This window comes from Mandrillus leucophaeus, unplaced genomic scaffold, assembly GCF_000951045.1.
Source record: "Mandrillus leucophaeus isolate KB7577 unplaced genomic scaffold, Mleu.le_1.0 Scaffold25, whole genome shotgun sequence".
NCBI lineage: Eukaryota > Metazoa > Chordata > Mammalia > Primates > Cercopithecidae > Mandrillus > Mandrillus leucophaeus.
The window spans coordinates 4,017,749-4,036,621 of record NW_012102587.1 but is presented as its reverse complement, the minus strand read 5'-3'; the positions used below and the strand labels follow the sequence as shown (position 1 = coordinate 4,036,621).

Genomic DNA, 18,873 nt, shown 5'->3' with positions numbered 1-18,873 from the left:
AAAAAAAAATAAAAAATAAAAAAATAAGAAGGGAAGGAGGAAAGGGCATACCAAGCAGCCAATGCAGGGCTTTTTAAACTGAACTTTAGGAGTTCTACCTGTCTTTTTACTTACCCTTTGGAAACAAATTTAACAAGCTTACTTAGCTGATTCCCTAAGCAGATTAGAAGCAACTAACTACAGGGATAGTGAGAAGGAGGACGTGCAAAGTAATGTTAATAAGTGAGCTGAAGGCCTAATAGCCTAATAGAAACTACGAAAAGCAAACACATGCACATAAAAACACCTAAACCCAAAATGCTTAGAATACGGTTGACAGTACAGGGGTCAAATCATATCTGTACAATAACAGCACAATGATCCCGCACAACAACTTAAGATTCAATTTTTCAGTGATCTGTGTGCTAGTGAAGAAAGTAATTCACACTTCCCGTTTCGATTGGAAATTCAGGAAAACAAAGGACAAAAGTATATTTATTTTCTAGATTAAGAGCTGGACACAATGCTTTGAACTGAAACACCTGCAAAGGCTTTTGGAGGATAAAAACCAACTGAGCCAATTACTTGAAAACTTAACTAACATACTGTTTAAAAATAAGTTTAGCCTATGTTTCCTAGCTTTTTGGACACCAGAAATTAAGATTAAATTTAAAAGGAGGCTGGATCATCAGAAAGGTACCCAGTTTCAGTTAACTAGGAAATTCTACTATGTAGAATGAGCCATTCTTTAACTGGACAAATAAGCTGTATCTGCAACTGGACCATGGTTACAGCAGAAGACGAAGAGTCTCACACCCAGGTTATTCAGTATTTCTCAGCTAAATTAACCCATACTGAACTCTACTAGCCATTTGAATTCCCATTTTCTTTAGGCTTTTCTGCTAAGCAGACATCTGGTAGTATCTAACCTCTTTTTCTAGAGCTTTAACTAAGGCAGAAATGTGTGAAATTGAGTATTTTTAACTGCAGGCTTGTGCCATTACATCAATTTTAACATTTTCACATAATACAAGAGCATATGTTACACATAAAATCATCTTAAGGGGAAGTTCTCTTTAAGCCCAAAGAAATAATTAACTGTATCTTCAGCCACCACTGCAAAGACGGCCATGGGAGGGCCACTTCTTTCATCTGATAGTCTCAGGTAGAAATCCGAAATAAGCAGATGGGAACCTTCAGTTCCCAGCAAGCATCACCTCCTTTGATTCTTTAAAAATCATCTGAGCTCCATTCCACCTTTTATAGAATCAGGATAAACCACTTAAAAATGACTCATGAAATTTCTACAGAGTGATATTATAATTTTCACACAACCCTGAATCACCCCAGGGTGCTATCAGTCTAAAGACAAACATGAACTCAAGTCTGAGGTCTGGAACTTGGAATTAGAAGCTTTGGGCCATACTGTTCGCTTGGAAAATTTAAACACTCATCTATGAGGACCAACAAAACGTCACAGAAACTAAGAAATATCTGCTCATTGCCTATCTGCCAGGAAAGCCAGAACCTAAACTACAAAGCTTTTCCTTCTCTTCTCCTGAGGCAGGCTTTGACGGACAGAAGCACAACGGGGAGAAAACGCCTCATTTTCTAAAGAAAAGACAACTATCTGCTTCACTGCAGCAGGGTCACTTTGAAGAAGCTGCTATCCTGACAGGCTTTCAGATTCACCCACTCCCTGCTAATTGAGCTTCTTCTCCAAGGGAGTAAGAAATGTGGCAGCCTACTAACTAGACTATAATTAGCTCTCTCAAGAGGAAGCTGCACAGAGACAGGATAATGAGCCCGAAGGCTGGCTGCTTTTCATAAATATCCCAACATTTCTTTCTTCTTGAATTTGCAGAGCTCCAAGCCTTTTGCAAAGGCTGTTTCTACTGTCTGCAATTCTTGTCCTGTCTGCCAGACACACCGCTATGCATTCTTGAAAACACAAGTCTACTGCTAGCCTGAGATCCTGCCCGGCTCTGACCACGCGTGTACCATTTACTCCATCGCCCCCTGAAATCAGCTGGCTGCAGATCTGTTTGGTCCCTCTGTCCCCGGGGTAGAGACCACTTTGTATTCTTCTTGGTATTTACAACATCTAGAACAGAGTCTGGGCCAACAACCAGTAGACAGTCAAAAAAATTTAATTCTGGTAGTCCACATGAAGAAAGGCAAAATTTGTGAATGGATGAAAATCTTTTCTCATATCTTTTTTAGAAGCTTTTATTACTTTTTTTAACATGCATATGGCTTAATTAGATAATAAATTCAAACAAGGTTATGAAAATAACTGAGGACAAATCAACAAACACAATTAAAACCTCAAATACTTTTTAAGCTTCCAAATTTTCCTGCTAGAAGGAAATGTATATCCTTCTTTCCCAATAAAACATACACCTATTTTTAAATTAAGTCACAGTTCCACTATAAGCAATCATAAGCTCCCCAAATTAAACTAACAATTTGATATATATGCATTTCTAGACTTTAATGCATTCATAAACATGAACTCTATACACACGTATAAAAACTGCTTTTTTGCACACCACCAATATTTTTCTAGATCAGTATTAATCTAGTCAATTTTAAAGACTACTTACTATGACACTGTGTGCATTTACTATATTTAATCAATCATCTGTTTACCGATAGTTGAATTGTTTTCAATTTTTCACCCTCATAATACCACTGCAGTCAGTATCTTTAAAAGTAACAAGAAAAGTAACAACTAATAGAATCACAGCACTTAACTGTGTACCAGGTCCTAGGTTTGGTTGTGCATAGTCACATTAAATCCTCCTGACAACCCTGAGAGAAGGACTATTGTCACTTTGGTCTTAAAAATAAAAAAACTTAAGGCATCCAGACACAATATGCCCAAAGCTACACAGCTAACAAGGAGGTGGAGGAAGCCAGGATTCAAACAGAGGCCTGTTCAACTCAACATCCTATGCTCTGAGTCATGACATTAAACAACCATCTGCCAAAAAAAAGCAATTCCCATAAGCTGATGCTTAGTAGGTGCTGGGCACTGTGCTAAGTGTGTTCCGCACGTTGTGTTGTTTAATTCCTACTGCAGATATTTGCTTACTTAAAATTATTTGTTTAAGATAATTTCTCAAGTACAGTATCTTCAGTATCTCTTATGAATGTAAACATTAAAGATCCTCAAAAAAATACTAGCAAACCCAATTCAGCAACATATCAAAAGAATTAACATTATGGCCAAGTGCGACTTATCCCAGGAATGTAATGTTTGTTCAGTATACATCATAGTTGTCATATTAATATAATAAAAGGCAAAAAACAACATATTCTCTAAACACAGTAAAATGCTTTCATGCTAAAAACACTACAAGCAGGGATTAGAAGAGAACTCCCTCAACCTGATAAAGACCACCTCCAGGCCAGGCGCCGTGGCTCACACCTGTAATCCCAGCACTTTGGGAGGCTGAGGCGGGTGGATTGCCTGAGGTCAGGAGTTCCAGACCAGCCTGACCAACATGGTGAAACCCCATCTGTACTACAAATACAAAAATTAGCCTAGCGTGGCAGTGCACTCCTGCAATCCCAGCTACTCGGGAATCTGAGGCAGGAGGATCGCTTGAACCCGGGAGGTGGAAGTTGCAGTGAGCTGAGATTGCGCTACTGCACTCTAGCCTGGGCAATGGAGCCAGACTCCATCTCAAAAAAGAAACACACACACATACACACACACACACACACACACACACACACACACCCCATCAACAACATGGTCAAAGACCAGATGCTTTCCCCCTAAGATCAAGAACGAGGAAAGATGTTTACTCTCACTACTTCTATTCAACATTGTGGTAGACGTTCTAGCCAGGGAAATCCGACCAGAAAAAGAAAAAAAAAAAAGCATGCAGACTGAATTGGAAGAACTAAAACTATCTCCATTTACAAATGACTTGATTTGGTATGTAGAAAACACTGAAGAATGCACGCAAAAAATCAGAACCAGTAAACAAGTTCAGTGAGGTTGTAGGATATAAAACCAGTATTAAAAAATCCATTGTATATTCTATACATCAAATTAAGAAAACAATTAACAATAGCATCAATAAAAACACCTAACAACTTTAACAAAAGGGAACTACAAAACACTGTTAAGATCAACTAAAGACAAACCAATAAATAGAAAGATATTCCATGTTCATATATCAGAGGAATTTTTGCTCATTATCTAAACTATATTCCTTGCCCAACTGTTCCCTCTTAATTTTAACCAAAGTTGGATAAATAGAAAAGTATAAAAGTGCAAAACACACTGTATGAATTGAACGGCTGGATAAAGACTTTTTCTTCCAAGTTTTTACCTCCCTTTCTCCATCAAAGTATGGGAAGCGGGGTACACGTATCACCCCCAATCCAGTCAATATGGACCAGCGTTAAACAGGGCCGGTTCTACCACTCTGTACAAAAAAATCCTTCAATATCCATATTCTGAAACAAAAATTCCTCTCCCTGTTTACAAAATTAAAGAAGGCTTTTGTCAGAACACAGGGAACATAAAAATTTCCAACTTGGCTGGAAATGTTGGCATTTTTGACAACACGAAAGTGGAAATGGCATACTAGAAGCTCTGAGGGTGCTGGCAGAGTGCTACTTCTGCCCTTTGGCACCAGTAATCCATCCTCTACCACAGAAGTGAGCCTGGAATGCAACCAAGCTGCCAGTTAGGGATCACGTTTCATTCCTTCCGCCCAAAAGCTTGCTGCCAAAAAGCTGGGCTGGCATTTTAAGACGATCTCAACAATGACACCACTGGTACAGATAATGTGAGAAGACAGAACCGGAGCACAGACAGGTGGCAACTCACAAATTCATTTCAGCTTTACTAGTCCTTCACAAAGGGAGTTAAAAAGGGACAAAACCTTCTGCTGGGAAAGACAGGCAAGGAAAACACCAACAGAAACCAGAGAGGGAAATGAACTGTGAGGAGGGCAGAAAACAAACTTCCATAGATACCTGCTCCTGAAGGCACTATAGGAGCTCAAAGTTCACACTGGGTAAGAGCTGCTGAGTGCCTCCTGCAGGTGCAGATCAAGGCACAATTAATTCCTCTTTGGGTCTTGGGGAAAAGGTCCTGGCTGCTGCTATATAACTTACAACCAGGCTCCAGAGAGATGCAGGCATACTCACAACAGAGGAGCCCAGGGATGGTTCTGTGCAGGGAGAAATCCACAGCTCGCACTGGGCAGTGAGCCTGCCCTGGGGCAGAGCTGTAATGTCACAGGCCTGCACTTTCAGCAAGACCAACCTCATGTGAGGTATAAAAAGAAAATGAAAAGAGATAGGCTTCTGTTTCCCTGTCTGAAAAAAGGATGATCCTGTCTACCTATGCAATGCGCTGCCCACCCAGTATCAACCCCCTTCTTCTACTGACAGCCCAGGGCAGTTCTTGGGTAACCACCTCCCCCACTCTCAGAGTGACAACACCTTTGTTTGCCTCAGTGGATCCTGGCCACAGCATCCGGGCTTTCCCAACCCATCACAGTAATTAATTCTAGAACCTCCCTTCTTGTGGACTTAGAGCTATGCAGGTACAAGCCTAGAGCTGTTGGAGCCAACCAACGGCAGTGCCTGCCCAAGAGAGAGGCAAAGTAAAAGAAAGTAGAGTGAGAGGCAGTGAGAGTTGAGGCCTAATGCCTGGCATGTGTCCAAAGGAGGGCAGCAAGACCCACACACCCAGACTTAGTTCCACAAGCCAAGTCACTCCCCTTCTCCCTTATACCACTTGGAATGAGGCCTGTATTGCTGGCAACCCAAAGCATCTCTGTACTATATCAAAGGGATGTCATGCAGATTAGACAAAATGCATTAAAGACAGGAAAACCATAAGTACTGGACAAATGGCAGCTATTTTACACCCTCATTATTTGTGCTATGCTTTGCATGCAAAAAAATCAGCTCTTCAAAAATATTTCAACAGAAGTGAGGAATTAGGAACAGAATTTTCTTTAAAAATGTGTTTAAAAGGCCATATACCTAATTCAAGTTAGGCAGCCGAAAGAAATGTATGGACATTATAGAGAACTGGAGGAAGGCATGGTTAAAACCACCTTCTCTAGAACTGATTCCAAAGGGAAAGTACCCATTTCCCCCTTGTCAAGTGTCCTTAAGAGGTCTCAATGACAAGTTTCTCAGGGTCACAAGAAAGAAATTTGTCATTTGTAAGCAAAAGGAAAAAACTCAATTAGGAATATGCTTCCATCAAGTGGCATCAATGTTTTAAACTCTCTCCAAACTCTCCATGTCCTGGAACTTGAAAGTTCGAGTCCAGAGCACAGGGTCACCTTACAGGTGATTTGGTCTCAAAGTAATCATTTTGTTACTTCTGTAAGAAAACTGGACTCCCAGAGCACCCTAGCCTCTACTACTGGGAGGCTACTGGAGAGCATACCACCTCTGAATACCTCTAGCATTTCTCTAGTAAGCACACTTGTGTCCCAGGTACTTTGTTGGGAGCTGGGATGTAGAAAGGGAAGTCATGGTTCTCACTCTGGAGTGCACAGTCCGACGTGGGAACACAATCAACAGCACGTAGGATTCAGTGTGAGGTTTTCCTAACAGCACACACACAATATGACATATGAATCCAAAGTAGGGCCAGACAAATTTAGAAAGGATCCACTGTGCCTTCCAACCAACCCTCGGATGTGATCCGTACTACTTTGGTCCACTTAACATTGACTAAAAGTGTGAGAGGCTTTAAATGTGTGCACATCCTACTTAACTCAGGAACACCCTGGGCTACCAGGCTCAGTGAATATACAGCGAAAGAGAACAAATTCCAAAGACTCTTGCTGAACAGATGTAGCAGAGGCAAGGAATTCCTGATGGGATAATGAAAAAATGAGCCAGCTTCCCTCTGCACCTGGACAGGCCCAGGTGCCCCCACTACTCTGTGTGCCCATCCTGGACACTACGGAACAGAGAATTAAAGGCAAAGTTCCCAAGTCATGCCCAGGAGTTAGGACTCCTGAAGTTAGAATCTCTTGGCCAAACTGGAGGCCCAGTTTAAGTTAACCCTGTTAATATTAAGCCTTCCTCAGAGAAAAGAACTTACAGCAACACGCCAAGAGTGACGTATTTAAGATCAGTCTTGAAGAAGAGTATCTCCAAACATATGTCAGGAAGACTATAAACTTACCCTTAGAGACAAAAAGCAAAGGAGGGGAGCACAAAGAGACTGGTACTTTAATATCCAGAGTACCAAAGAGCTCCCTGAGGCTGAATTAGGGAAGATGGGAATAAACTATCCTTCCTGCTGGAATAGCTAGTCCCCGACACAGAACTCTCTGAGCACCTGATCTGGGCCCACAGTATCACTTCCTGGAATGACACACTGAAACATCCACAGGAACTCAATTCTCCATAGAAATATCCACCATTCCTCAACATCCACAAGAGCTCTTAGACTGAAAGCCTGGCTTCATGTGTCGTTAAGGACCATCATTCCCAGACCTAAGTGTATTAGTGCCTCAAACTCTGCCCAGGACCAGACAGACCCAGGGTAAGACGAAAAGACAGAGCCTTCCCCAAGAGAGCTGCTTCTGCTTCTCCTACTTGCCAGGTTCGCGGAGCTGGGACTGTCCTCTAGTACCCTCCATCAGTCACCTAACTCAGAGTTCATCCAGCAAGAGAGGGAGGGGAGAGGGGCTGAAATAAGTGGTCATCAATAGGAATCTTCCTCTTTTAGATACCAAAGCTCTTCTGGGCAGAAGAATCGACCTCATCCATCTGGGCATTCTGCTTTAGCTGCCCCTCTTCCCCCTCCCTGCCCCACACAGGGCCTGGTAGAAAGCTAGTTTGTGAATTACCTCACTACTGACTTTTGTACTCTCTGGTCATGAATTTCTAGCTGCTTTCAAGCTTGTCTCTGTGGAAACATGATGACTATAAACATCTACAATAGCTCAGTAAAGCTCAGGATAGGATGAAAAGAATTAGCCATTGTAGTGAAGGAAAAAATTAGTTCTTACTTTAGGAATCTGAAGGTTTCTCCTAGCATTTATCTGAGAGAGACAGAGAGAGAGAATGAATGAATATATGTGTGTGTGTGTGTGTGTGTGTGTGTGTGTGTGTGTGTGTGTGTGTGTGTATATATATTTTAGATACCAAAGCTCTCCTGGGCTTTGGCAGAAGAACTGACCTCCTCCATCTGGGCATCCTGCTTTAGCTGCCCCTCTTCCCCCTCCACGCCCCGCACAGGGCCTGGTCTAAGAGCTCTTGTGGATGTTGAGGAATGGTGGATATTTCTATGGAGAATTGAGTTCCTGTGGTTGTTTCAGTGTGAGTGTCATTCCAGGAAATGATACTGTGGGCCCAGATCAGGTGCTCAGAGAGTTCTGTGTCGGGGACTAGCTATTCCAGCAGGAAGGATAGTTTATTCCCATCTTCCCTAATTCAGCCCCAGGGAGCTCTTTGGTACTCTGGATATTAAAGTACCAGTCTCTTTGTGCTCCCCTCCTTTGCTTTTTGTCTCTAAGGGTATATATATATATACACACACACACAAGAACTTGGGTTTATTTTGTCCAATCAATATTAATATGTCTGTTTCTTTGGTGCAATGTTCATTCAAATCTGAATAATTCCAGTCCTACAATTTGAAACGTTAAAGTCATATTTTAGTTGATGATTTTCAATGATTTTAATAAGACCTTTGGATAACTATAGCATACATACACTTAAAACAAAAGCTATCTAGAGTGCTCATTGCTGTATTTACATAATTATAAAGAGTTAACATAATCCAAAAATAACTTGTCTCAAAATTTCAAAGTAGTTAGCTTTCTAAAATTCTTTTAATTATATGTGGATATTATTACAAACCTAAATGTAAATGGCACTCAGCTTCCCTGCTATCATTTGTCTAGAGAATTGTCCAGACATTCTGATGCATGGCCGGGCATACAGGCCACACAACTGCAGGCTAAAAACAGGAAGAAAGCAAAGCTTAGGAGGAATCAACATCATGGGAGGTTTCAACAAGTACATTTTAGGAGGAGGAAGTGCAGATAAGTGCAATTATTCTATGTAAGGTACAGGATATCCTTAAAAGAGATTTTTGTAAATTATAGCTATATTACTGAAAGTACTTATTTGATAACTGTCCCCACACTTTGATCATATGCTTATTTTCTAGCCCAAAGAGGTCAAGTGAGTGTGCCACACACCACATCTCCATCATCTCGGCCCACCACTGAGGCCTGCTCACCACTACCTTCAGCTTCCATCTGTATTCCCCAGCTCCCAAGCCAACCGCCCACGTAATAATCACATTGCCCAATTTATGCCAAAGACAACCACTGTGTGAGAAATTTCACACCCAATTTATAAGCACCAACATCCCATGCTCCCTTTTGTCCTACATGCCAAAAAGTCAGCCTTGCTGAGCACAAACACCACCATGCAGGGAACTTCTGAGCACGAACGGTGCGGGGCCAGGGTCTTGGGCCCCATCACAGGCCTTCCATCCAGCTCACAAATATGCTGTGACTATGGAGGCCAGGATTCTCTTCCAGCTGACTATGGACCTCTTGATAGCAGTGGGAGGAAACAAGGGAAGGACACAAGAGAACATGGTGGGGAAGAGGTGGGAGAAAAGGGGAAAAGAAAGGAACAAATGGAGAATGGAAGAGGAGAACAGATTCTCTTTCTTAAGCTCTGAGTTCATGAGTAAAACATTAATTTACTTCAAGAAATAACAGCCAAGATAATTCACAGGAGGAGGAGACGGCTTGTTGCCACCTGACTTGGATAACTATCTCCCTCTTTTGCTTATTCACTGAGGATGAGGATCTACTACATTTCAGGCACTTCACTAGTTCCTGGGAATACGGTGTGAACAAAACATTCATGCTAACTGCCCAAAGGGACTTTCCACTATAAAGGGGAACAACATTTGTAAAGACAAATCTGTGATAAAGGCGAAGAAGGAAAAGAACAGTGTTCTGTAACAAAGCGAAGGGAAAGGCAGAGGGTGGTGAGAGGCATTTTGGACATGGTGGCTCAGAGAAGGCCAAATCACACTATGCCGCAGGCCTTTTACCAAAGGCATAACCTCATCTGCGTGGGACAGGATTACTCAGGCATCTCTGTCATGGACACGGAATTTAAGAGTAGGAGGCAGAGAAAGGTAGAAGGAAGGTTCCAATTTGCCTTGAACAATGAAGCAAAAGAATGCCTTTGACTAAGCAGCAGGGCAAGGCTCATTGTTTTGACAGGGAGAGAGGTCCTACAAAAAGTGTACTCTTTCTCTTTGGAAAGGGTTTACTTACCCTGTGGGTCTAGCCTCACAGCCACCAGCACATGCACAAAGGTTATCAGAGCCTGGCCTAACTGCAGTAACTGAATACAGTAAGCCAAGCTCAAACACCATTTTCATTTCTGTACAAAGAAATCCAAGTACACTAAAGACTCCAAAAATCGTTTTTACAAAGAAAAGAGGGCCTTCCAATTGTGTGTGTGTTTTTTTCCTTCAAATTTTGTATTTTAAAGACCCATGAGCTGGGTATGGTGGCTCACATCTGTAATCTCAGCACTTTGGGAGGTCAAGGCAGGTGGATCACTTGAGGTCAGGAGTTTGAGACCTGCCTGGCCAACATGGTAAAACCCCATCCCTGCTTAAAAAAAAATACAAAAATTAGGGCACGGTGGCGGGCACCTGTAATCCCAGCTATTACAGGCATGGGCCACCACACCCAGCTCACATACCCTTTGTGTATGCCCAGGATATTTGTAAATGCCCACCCTGTGCCTGGCACTCGGTTGGCTGCTGGTAAGTCAGAGGTGAACACAGCAGTTCCCATCTTTATTCCACAAAGCCGATCATAAGCCAGCATAAGGAGCCTTAGGAAAGCGAACTCCTAGAAGCCACAGAAGTCCAGGCAAGGCATTTCTGAGGAAGCCTCTGCACCAAGACCTGAAAACTAGGCAGGCATGAGGAAAGTGAAGTGCATTCTAGGTGAAAATAATGTGTGCAAGCTTCCTGGGGCAAGAAAGGGACAAGGCAGGAATGGCAAAGGCACAAAGGCATTAATGAACGAGAATGGGTGACTATAATTACAATAATAATGACAACCACAAACTTCTTCCTTGTAATAGGTTAGAGGATAGTAGGACAGTGAAATCATCATTTATCCCTTAAAAAGGAACGGAAAAGGTACCACGCAGGCCTTAAGTGGACATATTCTAACTTACATTTTTACTATTTCATGGAAAAGGGGAAAGTTTTAAGCAACACGAAGGGATGTGAATAAAGTTGGCATACTGATGACTAAAAACTGAGACTTCCAGAAGCCAACAACTACAATTTCAACACCTTAATCTGAGTGTCATATTACGTAAGAGTCACCATATATCCTTTCATTGATTAAATGTTCATTTCTCCTTTTGATCACAGTACTTATTTTACCTTCCAACTTGCCCTGAAAGTTATAAATGTCAGAACCCAAATCCCACAGATATCAGATCTACACCCTGCGCTCTTTTAGAAATGTCATTTTAATTAACACTGTACCAATCTTGACCCAATTCTTTTTGACAATCACTACATAGGCACAAAAGTAAATCAGGTGGGAAAACTTAGAGCCAAATTTGGAAAAGGTTTCCTACCAGAATGTTCTCTCATACTTTAAAGTAATTACACTAAGAGCTACTTGCCATTTGTGAAAATAATAATAATTCTTCAAATCATCCATCTCTGCTTTAACGATCTCATTCTCCAGAACCCTGTTTAGCTAGAGAGGCAAATACCATACTGCTACATACGAAGATAAAGATAAATAAGATGACAATTTAACATAAACATCCATGTTCCAATAATACTTACTCCTCTAATAGCAATCTCAACTCTACTCCAAGATACAAACCCATCTGAATCAAACTCACGTACAAACAAAATTCTATGTCCAAGTATCCAGAACTATAATCACCTATAATCATCTTACCCTTAAAACCTGCTCTCCCTCCAGGCTCCCCACTTCAGTTGGTCCTACCACCATTTGTCCAGGCCAAAATATGGAATTGTTCTTAACTCTTCCCCTCCTATCTCCTATCAGGTCTTTCTCCACCCACTGCCCTAAATAAGCACTGGGTGTGGTCAGTGCTGCTTCGAACCACCACCTCTCACTTCCAGTTCCTCTCCAGCCCCGCTGAGGCCGACCTAATTTGGGTCTTCCTCATCCCTCAGGTAATCTGTATTACCAAATAGTATCCTTACTGGTGTCCATGTCTTTAATCTTTGTATGTTTTGTTTTTTTAATGACATGTTTTAAAAACACGAAACAGTGAAAAAGATTTTCTTAAAGCACATAACCCAACATGCAGACCAACTGTTACCTTTAACTACTGTCCCTAGCGTATTCAGCATTCCTTAGTTTTTCCCTAACTTAGGTCCTTTATCTGCTCCAGGATCCCATTCAGGACACCATTTAGTCATCCTGCCTTGCTAGGCTCCTCTAGGTTGTGACAGTTTCTCAGACTTTGTTTTCAATGACCTTGACATGGTTAGGGAGTTTATAGAATATCCTTCATTTTGGGTTGGTCTGAGGCTTCTGCCATGTTTCCACAGAGCTTATGGGGCTTTGGGAGGAAGACTACAGACGTAAAATGCCATTCTCATCACATCCTATCAAGAACACCCACCACACTGACAGACTAGCAAGTTATGCTCCCCTCCTTTAGAGTGGGATATTTGCATAAATGATTTGGAATAATTCTGCACAAGAGGTTCGTCTCTTCATCTCCATTTACACACTTTTCAGTCATTTTATTTACATCAGTATGGATCATTAACATTTATTTTATACTTTGGGTTAAAACCCAACACTACTTTACTATGTTGCTTCAAGTGTTCTAGCTTTGGCTATTGGAAGCACTTTCAGTTGACTCCTGTGTCTCTCAGAGATACCCATACTATTGTTTTGTTTTGCTTTTTCCTTGATTTTTTTCAACCACTTCCCTACTTTCTAGCCCTGCGAGATACACTGGTTCACCTTGTGGGCCTAAACTCAGCCATTTCCCCAAGGAGCCCTGGTGGTATTAGTGACCAAGATCTGCGTACTGAATGGCGGTTTCTTTTTACAAGATCTTAGGATATATTTGATTCCGCATCTTGTTTTCTTAGTTTTCCCTATCTACACAAAAAGATCAATTGTATTATTTTAAACCTCAGTTCAACCTTCACACCTCCTGTTAGGAGATCATCTGGAGCTGCCACAGTGGATGTGTTCCTATATCAATAGGATAAGACTGATGTGCCAGGCCCAAGGCCCCCACTGGCTCCTTAGCATAGGGACTATCATCCCCAATTTGCACATGAGAAAATGAAGGTGGACAGCCATGCTGCCAGTCCCAGGTCACATACTGCCCGTGCAGTGGTGGCACTCATACCCTGTCTGAGGGATTCCAGAGCACTTGGCCTGACAAGATGGCTTTCTGGAAGAAAGACTTAGGTCTAAGATGGCAAAAACTAGGGCTCTCCCCTATCCTGCAACTAACCCAATTCTAGAAAACCCAAAACCTTTGGTATCTGTGTTGAAAAGCCGCCCTTCCTACTTCTCATGGGGCTGCTGTGACATTCATAAAACACAAAATGCAGGAAAGAGTTCTGAAAACACTAAAGTACCCTACACACCTCGGAAGACCCACTGCTGTTACATTTTGCAGACTTTTAATGGTCATGAATTAATATATGATTCAAATATGCCACTTCCATAAGAAACAGTATTTTAATCCTTGTTTCCTATCACGATTACAGTTACTGAGGGTAAAAGTTACCAAAGCATCTAAGCCTGAATTCCAGGTGACAGTGACTAAGGAGGCAGGCAATTTGAAAAAATACATTAAGTGAAAGAACAGTCTTTATTTTAAACTCAGATTCAGGAGGCTATCTCCATGGCTTTTAACATGAAAAAGTTGGCTCCCATATTATGTTGACCTGTTGCTAAATACAAATGAAAATATCACAACTTAAGACAAATGCCACTTATAAGTGACACACTTTCAAATCCTCAAAGGAAAGGCTCTGGGAGAGGTTACTTCAGAACATGAATTATTTAATTCTCCTGCCCAGGTATTGATTTCCTGCAGCAGTTTAACCTGAAAATAGCATACGCTACTTAGGTATGAAATAAAAATATCATCACTGTATACCTTAAATCCTCAATTAAAAAATACAAATATACTTTAAATTCTCGATTTAAAAATATGAGCAGAAATATAGCATCTTCCAGTACTTTCAGCCCAACTTAACCAAATTTAAGAAAATAGCTGTAGAAACCTTTAATAATCTACTACAAAATAAACACTGAGCAAAAGTCCTGGATGTGGGCCCAATTCCCCACAGCAGGAGACAAATAAACACTTGTTACTGTATGCAATTTTCCTCTGTGCAATACCTGTTTCAGTAGAAGAGTCTGGAAATACCCTTTGGAGACAACAAATTAAGAGCCTGCCAGCAAAACCATCCCCTAGGAAAGCAAGACAGCGATACAGGTTGTTCCCATCACATCAACTGCACCCTACACCTTTGAATGCAAACCCTGTTTACACAGACTCTTTTAAAATCACTTCGATACTGGCCAAACCTGGGAAAAAGCTATGTGGAAAGACTGACAGCTAATCAATAAGATTTTTTGTGAACAACACTTCTTTTGTAGTTTTCCTGTACATTTCTGCATTTTAAAAATGCAAATCTTTTAAAGGGGAAAAAAATAAATAATGACTTAAGACAGAAGCAGTATCCTTGCACTGCTATCATTTTTGCTTTTCCTCTATATGCTACTGGGAAAACTTAGAAATTTCTAGCCAGTAGATTCCTTTCAAGACCGCTTAGCTTTATTAACAAATACCCTGCAATTGCAAATAGATTTATGTTCATAACCCTCATACTGTGAACATAGGAAAGCAGAGAAAAATTAAAAGCCCATGAAATAAACAGAAGATAAAAACACAGCTAGCCTCAGCCTACTGTGCCTACTTCCTCGGTCCTAGTCTTAGAAGGTTAACATTGATGTTTATTTCCCTGTAGGCTTCACAATTTTTCCCTGCTTAAATACCAACAAAATTCATAACAATCTTTCCCATATTTCACCCAGGATTTTTAGTTATCAAAGGAATTATAAAAATATTCAAGCATTTCCTAGCCAAGCAGCAATAATTATAAACACTTTTCAGAATATATTAGAACAGCCTACCTTTACCAGTAGTCATGATTGTCAGTAGTCCTGGTACTAAATAAAAACACTGCTCTGAAAGCTATACCTACTCACAGCAACTTAAGCATCAGCAAACCCTCCACCCACACTTGTTCAGTGTGATCCGGCGGCACCAATGACAACTGCCACCCTATTCCAAAATAAAAGCCTAGACTAACACTGATTTTTTAAAAAGCGTTGGGGGGTGGGGGCTGGGGGGAGGTGTGAGCCTTCTCCATCCAACTCTACTCATGTAAGAGAGTCTTCTTTAAAAGTGCTATTAAAAATTTTTTAATCAGTTCTTCCCCCTCAAGAAACAGAAGAATATTCCTAACACAAATCTTAAATAGAAAAGTATCAAAAAGCAATCTTATTTCCACATAGAAAATAAAATAAGCTGTCCGCTGCAGCTTACGTGACTTATGCTGCCATCAGAAGCAGTCTCTTCCAGGCTATTTTAGGTGGGCTTCTTAGCACAGCTCAACACATATGCCAGCCTTGTAACAAACACATTATCCTTGTATTCGTGACTATGGAAACACTTTCCTAAGATACTGAACCACTATCCCAAACCTTGTAATATGCATAGTCTAATAAACAAGCACAGGGAGAGAGTGTGAACCTAGTATTGGCACCTGATCCACTTATTCACAATCATTGCTTTTAAAGGATAAGCATGGATAATAATGGCTTGGCTTCTTAATAAAGAAAAGACAACTGATTTGCCTTTAAATGAATGCTTTGTCCTAGCTACACCAGGCAATAATTCCGATCCTATCTAACACAATCTGTCAATGGTCTGTTTTCAGACTTGCACAGGTATTTCTCATTTCCAACAAAGTAGAACTGATACCTGTAATATTTTTCAAGTTACAGTTTTTTAAGTGTAAAACCATAAGGCAGAATGCACTTGGTAACAAAATGATACCCGGTACATTCACGTATAAGAGTCAATAATGTTATGATTACTTGCTACCTACTTTATAGTTTTATTAGCAAATAAATATTGGGTCTTTTACTTTAGCTACAAATTTATTATAGAATTATCATGGATTTAACCAAAATGATAGTTTGTATCTTTCCTCATAAACATGTTAGTTTTGCTCAAGAAACTCAAAAGCTTGTGTATTTTTTAACCAAATTAATGTTCATGGGCCTCGCTTCAATCAAATCCAATTAAAGATCATTAAGTGGTTGCAGATAAAGGACACTGAGTAGTCCATAATTACTGGCTCTTTCATTCTGAAAATCCAATTCTCCCATGAGCATAAGCACATCTGCATGATTTAAAAACTTACAAATAATTTGCTTTTTGAAACTCATGGAAAGAAAAACTGTAATTTTTGCTTCAAGGGGCTTGCTAATTACACAGAGATGAAAAAAAGAAGAAACATCTATATAGCAACATATTTTTAACTCTCATATTCTCACCATTCAAAGCCGAAAGGCCTTCGGGTAACCTAGCAACAAGAAGGAATCACACAAAGATGAAGTATTCTATTACAGACAGGAAGCCCATTTCAAATTGCTACTCGGCTGCTTTTTCATTGCTGTTTTAGTCACAATTTGATTACGCTTTTAAAAATTAAGTCCATGGGTTTCATATAAATATTAAGCATCAGAGAACAACATAATTTTGAACATGTCAAGATATACAAACCCTGGATAAAACCCTATTATTTCTTAGGAGTATCACCATTAAATACGGTTCTTCCAACTTAGCTAAAATCCAGAACGGTTATTTCTTACTCAGAAGGACACTGTTGTTCACAAGCAACAAAAGAAAAAAAGCAAATTGGACTTTATCAAAATTTAAAACTTTCATACACCAAAAGATACTTAAAAGTGAAAAGAGGCCAGGCGTGGTGGCTCACGCCTGTGATCCCAGCACTTTGGGAGGCCGAGGCAGGAGGATCACAAGGTCAGGAGATCGAGACCACCCTGGCTAACATGGTGAAACCCCGTCTCTACAAAAATACAGAAAAAAAAAAAAATTAGCCAGGCGTGGTGGCAGACGCCTGCAGTCCCAGCTACTCGGGAGGCTGAGGCAGGAGAATGGCGGGAACCCGGGAGGCGGAGCTTGCAGTGAGCTGAGATGCGCCACTGCACTCCAGCCTGGGCGACAGAGCAAGACTCTGTCCCAAAAAAAAATTCTGAAAAGATTGGCTCACACCTGTAATCCCAGCACTTTGGGAGGCTGAGGCGGGCAGATCACGAGGTCAGGAGATTGACATGATCCTGGATAATACGGTGAAACCCCGTCTCTACTAAAAATACAAAAAAATTAGCCGGGCATGGTGGCAGGCACCTGTAGTCCCAGCTACTTGGGAGGCTGAGGCAGGAGAATGGTGAGAACCCGGGAGGTGAAGCTTGCAGTGAGCCGAGATCGCACCAGCGCATTCCAGCCTGGGCGACAGAGCGAGACTCCCTTTCCAAAAAAAAAAAAAAAAAAGTGAAAAGATAAGCCACAGAAAGAAAAAAAAAAAATTTTACAAATCGTATCTGCAAATCATATATAGTTCAACAACAAAAAGACAAACAATTCGATTTTTAAGTGGGCAAAGGACTTGAATAGATGTTTTTCCAAGGAAGATCTACAAATGGCCAGGAAGCACAGGAAATACGTTCAAATATATTAGTCATTAGGGAAATGCAAATCAAAACCACAATGAGATACCACTTCGTATTTACTAGGGTGACTATAATAAAAAAAAAATTAAAACAACATCAACAACAAAAAACAACAAGCATTGCCAGAAAGTGGAGAATTGGGCAATGGCTAGAGAGAATATAAAACGGTGCAGCCACTGTGGAAAACAGTTTAGTGGTTCCTCAGTAAGTTAAACATAGAATGCCTATATAATACAGCAATTCGACTCCTGGATATACACTCAAAAGAACTGAAAACAGGTGTTTAAAAGCTTGTAAACAAATGTTCAAAGCAGCACTATTCACAATAGACAAAGGTAGAAACAATCCAAATGTCCATCAATAGATGCACAGTTGCAGCTATCTGTGAATATACTAAAAATTACTGAATTATACACTTGAAATGAATGCTGTCATGGTATGTAAATTATATTTCAATAAAGCAATTTTAAAAGAGCATTACTATCCATACTACTCAAAGCAATCTATAGATCCAACATAATCCCTATCAAATGCCAATGACATTCTTTACAGAAATAAAAAAAGTAATCCCAAAATTTACATGGAACCACAAAGGACTCAGAATAGCCAAGGCCATCCTTCCTAAGTAAAAAGAACAAAACTGGAAGATTCACATTATCTGACTTCAAATTATACTATTACCATTGCTGTTTTTGTGGCAGCATGGTACTGGAATAAAAACAGACACATAGACCCCAATGGAACAGAATAGAGATCCCAGAAATAAAATCCACACATCTACAGTGAACTCATTTTTGCAACAGTGCCAAGAACATACACTGGGGAAAGGACAGTCTCTTCAATAAATGGTGCTGGAAAAACTGAATATCCATACGCAGAAGAATAAAACTAGACCCCCATTTCTCACCACAAAAATCAAATAGAAATGAATTAAAGACTTAAACCTAAGACCTCAAACTATAAAACTACTAAAAGAAAACATGGGGGAAACTCTCTAGGACATTGGTCTGGACAAAGATTTTGT

The 18,873-nt window shown here is 40.5% G+C and overlaps 1 protein-coding gene across 6 annotated transcripts in view; it reads right to left on the bottom strand.

The window, feature by feature from the left end:
• CLASP1 (cytoplasmic linker associated protein 1) overlaps positions 1-18,873 on the bottom strand; it is a 333,527-nt gene that overhangs the window by 137,818 nt on the left and 176,836 nt on the right. Inside the window, exon 1 of one of the 6 annotated variants that reach the window (XM_011983421.1) lies at positions 15,219-15,268. The exons of the other annotated variants lie outside the window; for them this stretch is intronic. Within the exon in view, the coding sequence (XP_011838811.1) occupies positions 15,219-15,234 (16 nt within the window). The 5' untranslated portion in view covers positions 15,235-15,268. Of the gene's footprint in view, positions 1-15,218; positions 15,269-18,873 lie in introns of those variants that run through there. 6 annotated transcript variants of the gene reach the window in all.